General features: G+C 42.5%; 1 protein-coding gene across 1 annotated transcript; it reads right to left on the bottom strand.

Annotated features, from left to right (window-relative positions):
• Positions 1-4,211: 4,211 nt before the first annotated feature.
• LOC103723654 (uncharacterized) lies at positions 4,212-7,624 on the bottom strand. Its single transcript, XM_008814628.6, has 2 exons — positions 7,482-7,624; positions 4,212-5,705 (listed from the first exon to the last, which is right to left on the bottom strand). The coding sequence occupies exon 2, from the start codon at positions 5,681-5,683 to the stop codon at positions 4,430-4,432; it is 1,254 nt and encodes a 417-aa protein (XP_008812850.4). The 5' UTR covers positions 5,684-5,705; positions 7,482-7,624; the 3' UTR covers positions 4,212-4,429.
• Positions 7,625-11,611: the final 3,987 nt, after the last annotated feature.

Raw genomic sequence — 11,611 nt, forward strand, 5'->3', positions numbered from 1 at the left:
TAAACGGACCTCATTTTAGGTTCGGGCTTATTTGATTAACGAGCCGAGCTTTTTATCGAGCTGAGCCCGAGCAGTTCGGCCCGTTAACAGGCCTACTATTTCTTACATCTTTTTTTCCAGATGATTGCTTGCTGGTGGCTAGAGCAAATGCAAGGGATGGATTATGCTTGAAAATGCTACTTGGCTTATATTGTGCCTTTTCAAGTCAGGCTATTAATGCAGCAAGGTCATATATAACCTTCAGTCCCTCTACTCCTACCTATGCTAGAAATCAAACTCGGCGCACCTTTCAAATTCCAAGAAAGAATGATGTCTGGCAATATCTGGGCATTCCTCTGTTAGGTACCAAACTTTCAGCTGCAGATTTTAATTTTCTTATGGACAAAATAGTGACCAAAATTGAAGGGTAGTAATGGAAGGCTTTATAGTTCCCAAGTAGAGCAACCTTGCTTTAATCAGTTTTATCATCTGTGCCTCTATATAATATTGCTTATGTGCATATTCCTCTCTCTGTTATTCAGCAGCTTGAGAAGGCCTTTAGAGCCTTTCTGTGGGGCCATTCAACTGAAAAAAAATGGGGTTGATATCTTATCTCATGGGACATCGTTCGCTCTCCTAAATCTCGTCTCGGACTTGGCCTTCAGTTCCTTCGGATTAGACATCAAGCGTTTGCATGCAAACTTGCTGCTCGGTGCTTCATGCTGACTCTTTGTGGGCTCAAAATATGTATGCTAAATACAAGTTTCAAGGTCAATGACAAAAATTATATGATGCCTCCTGTTGCCACCAAAATTGAGCTGGAGGTCGGAGTGCAGCTTGGGCGACCCTGAGGTCGGTTAGAGACGAGCTGAGCAGGCTGGCCAAGGTACATAGGGTGGATCTCCTCCATGCGTAGCCTGCAAAAAGGCTGCTTATCAGAGAGTTTCCGGCAGAGGTCCCTTCCATGCCTAAGTCAGAATCGAGAGACAATAATGTTGAAGAGGGAACATTTTAGCAAAGTGTAGGCTCTATGAGTAATATTGCATGCATACTTGAGGTTCCTCACGCCGTCCGTTTATATAGGAAAACCCATTTTGTCGTTACCGAGTCTGACGTGGCTTGCAACGATGGTCAAATAACGGCTGGTAGTACGACCGAGGTATGGGTGCCGGTCCACATGGGTGGCGGGTAGCCCCGGTGGGGCACAGGCCGTGGTACTACCACGATTGTGGGTCGTGAAAGCTGTTAGTTGTTATAACTGTCAGCCCTTGTCGACACGTGTTGATTATCCTCCCCGACTAAGGTTGAGGTTGCTTACTACTTCTGCTGATTGGTTGCTTGGTTGGGGCCGAGGTCGTTCTCCTTAGTTTGCATCCGGGGTCGAGGATGCAGGTCTGACCCGGGGTCAAAGTGTCTAATATTTTTCGCAACACCTCCAAACAACTTGGAATTCTGAAGAAAACTGCAGCATCTGCTCCTTATGTGCAGCTTCAATTTATATGGTCCCTCAAAGCAGGCTCACGAATTAATTCCATGCAAGATCCATGGTGTTCTACTACATCCTTGATTGCTTGGCCTAGTTTTGCTAAAATGGATGTGGATGTTACAAACATGTAGGTGGAATCTTTAATTTCAGCAGATACATCACGGAACAGAGCCAACTTATCCACTATTTTTTTTGGCTGAGATGATGACCAACATATGTTGTATTCCTACGTCAACTGGAAGATGGGCTAATCAGCTTTGTTGGGACTCCAACGGGCTCAATTCTGAGACCGCAAGAGAGATCTATAAAAATCTTTGTTGTCCACGACCGACCAAATACTTCTCCATCCTTCTGTTGGGTATGGAAACTTTTGATTCCTATGAGTGTCAAAGCTTGTTGCTGGAAATTGGTATGGCAATTGGCAAAAACTCTCCTGCAGACAACTTCTTCATAGAGGAGGTATTTTAAGGGACAATACGCAGCTTTGCGACTTATGTCCTAATGATATTGAAGACTGCTCACATGTTGATATTATTCATTGTTCATTTGCCCGACAATTTTGGCAGCAGCTATCAAGTATTGTAGGCATAGGTTTCTATCCTAATTCTCTGCCGGCATTGTTACATTTCTTAGCTAATGCCATGCCATGGTAGAGATCCCTTATAGCCTTCATTACTTGGAGGCCGTGGACAGCTCGAAATGAACGACCATTTCAGCATGTTATTACCACCCCGGCCCAGCTGGTAAGGTATTCTTATCTCTATTCGATGGATATGATATCTCTCCAGGCTAATGAGGATTCATAAAGCACATTCAACGCCCTAAAGTAGATTCTCTAATGAGGATTTAAATTAAGTAGCTTAATGGTTTTATTCAATGGCTACCCCCTCCCATTGGTGTCGTGAAAATAAACTTTGATGGGCCCATTCAGAATATGCAGGCTGCAGCTGGGTTTATGATCGATCATTAGAGATGCTTACTATTTGGGCTCCTGGCCCGCGCATGCATTCTACTTCAGCAGCCGCTTGGGAGGGGTCAGATAGGATAGGCTATCCTTCATTTTGAGGCTTCACAAATTTGGATAAAAGTGACTCCTCTACAGTGATTGTTTGGATTAATATAGGTAATAGTTACAAAGGAGCTGCCAATCCATTATTCAAGGACAAAATGCAGTGGAGAAGAGCCTTATTTGCATTCAAAACCCTTAATTCAGGATGCAGTGGACGCATTCTAGAGAACGAGAAGATGTAGTAAATGATCAGAATTCGGCACCATCGGACCTTGGATGTATATATATTACCGGCTTATACTTGGTGTATGTTACACTACTCTTTAATTCAGGATTAGCCTCCGCTTTCGTACAAAAGAAAGTCCGTAGGCCACGACAGCCATGAAGAGGGAAAGAAGCACAATAAATTTGGTTCACTACGGACCGTGCATAGGCAAATTTGTTGCTAGTGGAATTGCGTGATGTTGGCAAAGTCGTTTGTTTCTTTATCTATTATATCCTATACAAAGGCACACGTAAAATTCGTCTCGCATGACGCAAAAGTGGAGAACTCTGGGAGTCATTTTTTTAAACGATACAAATTCTATTGGAGAGAAGATTGATTAAAAAAGTTGAAGCTCAAAATCATTTATAGGAACAACACAAATACAAATATGGATGTTATGTCTTTGTATAAAACCATGGTCATTGCAGGCCTGGTCCTTTTTTTTTTGCCCAAAACAAATACCAATAGGGCCTAGCGGCCATTAATCATCCATGCAGATGAATGGATAATGGAGTTTAGAGTACTTTGAGATCTGTGCATAAAAAAATCTAATGATTGGCTAAGGAAAGAAGAACCACATTCATATACTCATGGCATCATGCTCTCGTAGATAAGAATTTATGCTAGTTATGCCTTCCAGAGTGGAAGTTGATTCGGTGGTTGTTATGTTGATGCGTTGCAACTTGTTTATGGTGGTCCAATGACTTAAATTAGGGGCTCCTGATATACGCACATGATTAGTTCTCTTGCCATGTGGCATCAGTTGGCGCATCTCAAATTATTCGTTGCCAGCGACCCTTCATTGGTGATTGGTGGAAGGAAAATGCTTGGGGATATTGATGAATTGCACGTCACCGTCCATCAAATTGGCCTGCCATGATTGACGATAAATCCTTAAGTTGCACCAATCCTCTTCAGCCACCTGGTAAGAGAATTGTCCATGCTGAGAGCTTTATAGCATTGCTCCGTGCACTCCATGATGTACTATTTTTGATTTTCTTAGCTGTGTCTGTACACGTTATGTATGATACTTTCGTTTTCAACCAAAAAAAAAAAGTGATCCTGATCGGATGATCCTTCCTTTAAGCTGGTGCGATAGATTTGGCCTTCGGCTTGGCCAGCACTCCTAAAGGGCCCCGGAAGCGCCAGGGGCTTTCAATAGTAACGTAGCGATGTATGTAACATGGTGTTGTTCTTTGTTAAGCCGAACTGGGAGGTCACCTAGGAACCGCCCGTTAGATCAAATGAGCATAATAGGCATTCGTTTGCCATAGGAATATCAACAACCAAGTGAGCAAATGGTAATCTCAAAGTCCATTTAACATTGAACTATATATTTTTTCTGAAAAAAAAAAGAATTCCATCGTATTTAGCTCTCACTTTAGTAGAAGCAAGGAATTATCATTGTACAATTGGAACAAAATACAGAAGCTTTGTTAAGAATGCGCCACTGATGCTTCTAACGCGATTCATTTTATTAAAAATTTAATCAATATTATATCATAGTATTTATTAATATTTATATTGATTTACAATCAGTTCTCCATACATTAGATATTTGCTTACAATAAACAAAGAAAATAGAAGCATATAACCAATACATCCATCACCACATAGTTACTTGTTTACCCCAAAAAATAAAAAGAAAATCACCAAAGAACAGAATAAGGAACACTCTGACCATAAAATGCTACTGGGAAGCCCTTCCAATTCTCCCGCTGGAACCGGAGGAGTCTCCTCCGACTGGAGAAATCCCCGCCGTTGGATACACCGGGGTCGCCCCAGGATACCTCATCAAACCTCCGCCTGCCGGCACGTCATACCCACTGGCCCCCACTGGATACTTGTACCCCTCGGTCACCGCCGGCCGTCCCGTCGGTGGACCGTCCACGTAAACCGTACCAGCGTGAACTGCATTAGCCATGACCCGGTGAACCGGTTGCTGATACCCGACCGGAATTTGTCCTCCAGGCATTGGTGCTACAGGGTGAAGGTATGGAGCGGGCATAGCAACCGGCCCGACCGACAAGCTCCCTCCACTGACCGGACCAGGCACAAAGTAAGCCGGAACCGGCTCAGGCATGTACTGCCAGGCTGGGTTGCTGACGTATCCTCCCGGCTGGTTGACCTGCGGTTCGACCGGAACGTCCCGATTTTCCTCGCCGTCCGGTTTCGTCTTGACCGGCGGGATGGGTGGTGCGGACGAGGCGGAGCGGTAGTGAGGGGATGGCGTGGCGGGAGCGGGCGAACCGGGGTCCGAGGCGTTCTCGTAGGCCGTCCGGGTTTTGTATGTAGGCGCCGGCTCGTCCGAGTTGGTCTCGAGGCCGAAGAGGTAGTCCGGGACCTCGGAGACGACGGAGGAGGCCTCGGAGCGGCTGCGCTCGAGGCCGTTGAGCGCGTCGACGAACCAGTGGTGGCGGGCGGGGCCGGGGCCGTCGATGACGGAGCCGAAATGGCCGGAAGAAGGGTCGGAGGGGGAGAAGAGGAAGAGGCGGAGGCGAGGGGTCCTTGAGGAGGCGGCGGCGCCGCCGCCTGGGGAGGAGACGGAGAGGCGGTCGTACTCGTCCATCATATTCTCGACGTCCTCGTCGGAGGAGACGGAGATGAGGGCGTCGAGGTCCTCGTTGGGGAGCTGGTACCTGACAGCGAGTAGGTGGGGGTCGCCGCCAGCAAGCTTGGAGAGCTTGGACAGGAGGGCAGAGAAGGTGATGGAGCGGGGGACGGCGACGATGCGGGTGTCTCCGCCGACGTAGCGGAGCAGGTGGTCGTGGGGGCGGGGGAGGATGCGGCCGCCAAAGCTGCACATGAGGCGGACGCGGGGGGCGGAGGGGTCATCGAGTTGCCACCGGGACGGGGGTGGTTGCCGGGGGTTGCCGGACACCGGAGTGGAGGCGGCGGAGCCCGCGGCGGAGGAATCGAGGTCTGACGGGTAGTGGGAGGTCATCGATCCGCTGGAGGAATAGGTCCTGTATTGTTCCCACAAAAAGCCCTTGTTAGATAAAAAGAATGACGTGAATGCTTTTTTTCCCTTTTTTTTTTTGGGGTGCTCCTTTGGATGACAAGGTATGATGGGGTTGGTGTCGGCGTAAAACGAAGTAATAGAATATTTTATTCTTTTTATAATGATTGGAGGCATCTTTTGTGATGATGAAGCCGCTTTCCCCTTTGTTGTATTTTCAGGTTCTCACATACTAAAAGATAAAAATGTGGTTTCCGTTGCATTTGCAACGATAAGCGAAGGGGGAGTACTTGATGGAGGCTTGGATTCCATCTACCTATGTGAGATTGGATATGCCTTTTTCACTGCTAGATTTGTTTGATAATGTTTTAAGTGCACTCGTATAAAGAAATGCTGTCATGGCTCATAACAAGAATAATCTTCGCAATCGACCTACAATTCTTATGTGAGCTCGCAAATTCAAATGTGGGCAGCTAAATGGCTGATAAGTTTTGTTGACGAGAATTCTTAAATTAATACATTTGTCAAACATTGTTCATTACAATATAATTATGTGCATGCATGTAATTAACAAACACAGAAAAGGATTTATAAATGATCATAACACATTCTTATGATGATCTCCTATTGGTGATTAATAATATAATCAGTTCAACTTTTCTTTTGAGAGTGATACAGAATGTGATTATAAATCTATTACACAATTATCTCTGGCCTTTGATTTAAGACAAGAGACCTATTTTGTGTGTTTTTATTTTTATTTCAAAATGCTCTACCGTCATAAGTAGACTAATCAAATGATTTGTAGATAAGGTGTGGACGCAATTAAAACCTCCTTAACCATCGCAATACAATAAAGGTTCCTGCCATAAACGATGCACGCATGGCTTATTAATTTTGTAGTATATGACAATCTGATTGAGATCAAATCGAAATCAACTTGCAACTTGATGCTATTTTGGTTGCTATATATAGCACCAGAATTTAATTTTATTATATTTCATTGATACGTTACATGGTAGGTAATGCTATGATTGATAAATAAATTAACTAATAAATAGTTTAAGCATGCAAATTCTACTGTATTTGATTTGGTAGGATAGGAGATGTCTTGAATTATTACAGCCGGCATGCTATCCTCGGATGTATTGTAGCAGGACTGAGCTTAGTATCCCTCAGGTATTACTCTCCTTAAGCCCTATAAATTCTAAGGTAAAACCTACTGTGCTTCTTCTACAGGAAAATCCAGAAGAGGCTTAATTTTGCTGGATCCAATATTCTAGTATTCAGGTAACTAAAATGGAAGATCAATAAAACATATTGACCCCCTTACCCAGCATGATCTCTTGATGGTATAGCTACCTATTTTTGGATCTTATCCACACCCCTGCAACACAAGAAACCCAAACCACAGAAAAGACCTGATATGTTGATGCAAAATACCATGATGCCAAAAAAACAAAATATAATATTTCCACCTCCACTTAGAATAAATACTAAAGAACATCAATTATGTGCAATTTATAGATATCACTGAAGAACCTTAAGAGCTCTCCAAAAAAAAAAAGGACTCCTCAGGAAAATAAGAAAAGATGAGAAACAGAGGAATCAAAAGCATATGAGCAGCTTTCGGAGCCATTAGTATATAGAACAATCAAACCAGAAGAGGAAATTTTTTATAATCATGCTTCCCTCTACGGAGAAAAGAAATCAAAAATCAACTTTATATATGGAGCTATAGATACCTAAAACTTTGTTTCCAAAAAAAAACCCTCAAACTTACTTGCAAGAGGTTGAACGGTGGCTCCTCTATGATTTGAGCTTTTGCAGACACAAACACAGAGGCAGAGAGAGAGAGAGAGAGAGAGAGAGAGAGAGAGAGAGAGAGGTATGATGAGAGTGGAGGGTTCTGCTCTGGCCTACTTTAGGAAAAAAAGGCAAGTGGAGAGGAAAAGGTTAAGAGATGGACGGCTGGCTGGTGCGTGGAAGTGGGCCCTATGCCCTTCTAAAATATCGGGCATCGTGACGTGGCGTCAGTTGGTTTGCCTTTTGTGAGGCGGTACGGTGGGGCCAGTCCGCTCGTGACTTGCATGCGTGGAGTCCTACTGGCTTTCGGATTTGGACGTGACCGGGGAGCTCAGCGTTCGCTAGTCTAAACTATAACCGACCGGTGGATCGGCCTGAGTCCTTTTCCATTAACCCCGGCCGACCCGCAGAAAGAAGAACAGAGCAGTGCAGCTCTAGTTGAAGAGATGTGGCGCGCCTAGAAATGGATGCCAACGCATTTCAAAAAACAATATGCAAGATTCTCAAGTGAGAAATCTCACTCTGTAGGATGTCTCACAGCCTTACCTGGGTCTCACAGTTTGGTTTCCCTAGGACATCTCTGTTTGACTATAAGATCGGTTAGTCATATTAATTTAACATGCTAAGATTTAGAATTACAAATAATACCGTATTCAAGTTTAAGGGATATACCGGCGGAAGACATATTGAATACGTTCTTCAATCACCTGGAATAATAACGGCTGGATCTTCCCTTCCTTGCTCCTCACAAAAGATAGCCGTCAATGGGGCAAGCTATCAACCATTATGGAGAGGAGAGGGGGACCTAGCCTATATATAGGAAACATAGAGGAGCCTTCCCATTAAAGGCTCCAAAACCCTAATTGGGTTTCCTGGCCTACATACCAAAAGTACCACAATAAATAGGACTCAATCCTATACATCCAAGGTGCACCAAAAGCCCATAAAATAAAATGATCACACATCATATTGGGCTTAACCATAGTACCATTCTGAGTCATACGTCTAACCCATTTTATAAAACAAAAATACGCAATCAGTGTAAGCCCATATTTTGAAATTATTCTAACATTCTCCCACTTGGGCGAACACGGATTGTCATATTAATTTAAAAACTTTGTTTTGAAAACGACTCTCGGGTTAGACTACAAAAGTGGCCACACATATAGCTCAAATGATAATCACCTTGGATACATGATCCGGTCCAACAAGAACATCAACATTGAGCATGGAAGTCGTTACACCATTTAATCGATGTAAGACCACTCCACAGCTACAAATGCTAACATCCTTATCGACATGGATCCCCATCCTCCAACCAATGTGGTGGTATGTAGTATAAAATTAGCACCAAAATGTGATCAAAGGTGTGCTAATTCATATCGGTCCTCATAAATACTTCAAAAGAAGCCATATGTCTCAAAAGAGACTCACATCATGTCTTTATGCATTATATCTCGAGATCAAAATGATATCATAATAAAAGACATATGTGCAATGCATGATCAAACATAATTATAATTTCTGTGCACAAAATACAGAATTATAAATAGGAAGATAAATATTTTTTTTATAATTGGAAGAGGCTGTACCCGAAGCATATGGGTTGCCTACGTACCTCGTAAAGAGGATCAAGCCAAAACGTAGTTCTTTTACATAAATAACTCCCACTAACCCAAAATATCAAAAGTTTCCACAATGCCCATATTGGCAATATGTGTCTTAAAGACTTTCGGTGCGAGTCCTTTAGTCAATGGGTCTGCAATCATTACCTCTGTATTTATATGCTCTATTTTTGTCTGCCCTTCTTTAACTTTATCTCTGACTACCAAGTACTTGATGTCTATATGCTTAGAGCCACCAGAACTCTTGTTATTCTTTGAAAAGAACACCGCTGCACTATTATCACAGTAGATGGTAATTGGTCTCGAGATGGAATCAACAACTTTTAGTCCAGAAATAAAATTCCTTAACCAAATGGCTTGGACCGTAGCTCCATAACATGCCACAAATTCAGCCTGCATAGTAGAAGAAGCCACTAGAGTTTGCTTAACGTTTTTCCAAGAAATAGCACCACCAGCCATCATAAAAACATAACCTGAAGTTGACTTCAGATCATCTTGACATCCTGCAAAATCAGAATCTGAGTAGCCTACCACCTCAAGATGATCTGTACGCTGAAAGGTAAGCATATAACCTTCAGTCTTTTTCAAATATCTCATAACTTTCTTAGCTGCTTTCCAATGCTCATGTCCTGGATTCGATTGAAATCTACTAAGGACGCTTACTGCATAGGCTATGTCAGGTCTAGTGCAAACTTGAGCATACATCAAGCTCCCTACAGCACTTGCATAGGGTATGTTCTTCAAAGATTCTCTTTCAAGTTCATTTCTTGGACACTGGGCTTCGCTAAACTTATCCCCTTTTACTATAGGTACATCACCGGGTGCACAATTTTGCATATTGAACCTCTCTAGGATGCGTCGTATGTATGTCTTCTGTGAAAGTCCCAACAAGCCACAGTCTCTATCACGCTGTATCTCAATTCCAAGTACAAAGGAAGCTTCTCCAAGATCTTTCATTTCAAAATTAGCAGATAACATTTTCTTTGTCTCATGAAGTAACCCTAGGTCACTGCTGGCAAGTAAAATATCATCCACATACAAAACAAGAAAAATGAATTTTCTCCCACTGATCTTGAGATAAATGCATTGGTCCACTGTATTTTCAACAAAACCAAGAGAAGTCACAACTTCATCAAATTTCAAATACCATTGTCGGGATGCTTGCTTGAGTCCATATATGGATTTGTTCAACTTACACACTAAATTTTTCTTTTCCTCTACGACAAAACCTTCAGGTTGCCTCATGTAAACTTCTTCATAGAGATCTCCATTTAAAAACGCTGTCTTAACATCCATTTGATGAAGCTCCAAATTATAGTGTGCTACAAGTGCCATGATAATTCTAAAGGAATCCTTGGATGAAACCGGTGAAAAAGTCTCATTATAGTCAATGCCCTCTCGCTTAGTGAACCCTTTGGCAACCAGTCTAGCCTTTTGTCGTTCAACATCCCCTTTTGAGTCTAACTTGGATTTGTAAACCCATTTGCAACCTATAGCCTTAACATGTGGTGGAAGTTCAACAAGTTCTTAAACTTTATTTCTCTTCATAGAAAGCATTTCATCTTCCATGGCATTCAGCCATTTATCTGAGTCAGGTCTTGTTAATGCTTCATTAAAAGAAACAGGATCAATATTATGCCCAATATTAAAATCACTCTCCAGTAAGTAGACAATATAGTCATTAGGCAAGGCAGATTTTCTTTCCCTTTGTGATCTCCTAACTTGTGGTTCAGAAAATGACTCTACTGGTGTTGGAGGAGGAACGTGAAGTTCTTCTTGATGCTCAGGTTCTTCATTAACTATTGTAATTGGCTGAGAAATAACTTTTTCTTGTACAACAGGAATTAGAACCACAACTTGATCCGGTTCAGCAAAAATTTTATTTAACACGGAGCTCTCACTATTACCAACATTATTTCTAAAAATTTTGCTGTAATGGACTCAACAATTCTGGTGCCACGATTAGAACAATAGAACTTGTAGCCTTTTGATCTATCTGGATACCCAATGAAAAAACCAGGTGTGGATTTGGGGTCTAATTTCTTTTCATAAGGATTATAAATCCTAATCTCAGCTGGGCAGCCCCAAACTTTAAATGGGCTAAACTGGGTTTACGACCTGTCCATAATTCAAAAGGAGTTTTCTCAACAGCTTTACTAGGAACCCTGTTCAGAATGTACATGGCAGATTTCAATGCTTCACCCCATAAGAATTCTAGCAAATTTGTTCTACTCATCATACTCCTGACTATATCCTTTAGAGTCCGATTACGCCTTTCAGAAACACCATTTTGCTCAGGTGTTCCTGGCATTGTGTATTAAGGGACTATCCCACTTTGCTGTAAAAATCTTGCAAAATCACCCATGTTCTGACCAGACTCGTCATACTTACCATAGTATTCACCACCACGGTCAGATCTCACAACTTTGATACTTTTCTCACATTGTTTTTCAACTTCCATTTTAAATATCTTGAATTTTCA

Source organism: Phoenix dactylifera, chromosome 1 (genome assembly GCF_051530095.1).
Source record: "Phoenix dactylifera cultivar Ajwa chromosome 1, Ajwa_hap1_PhDact_Kaust_v1.1, whole genome shotgun sequence".
NCBI classification, from domain to species: domain Eukaryota; kingdom Viridiplantae; phylum Streptophyta; class Magnoliopsida; order Arecales; family Arecaceae; genus Phoenix; species Phoenix dactylifera.

Coding starts and splice junctions, on each gene's coding strand:
- LOC103723654 (XM_008814628.6), bottom strand. CDS start 5,683: ATGACCTCCCACTACCCGTCAGACCTCGATTCCTCCGCCGCGGGCTCC.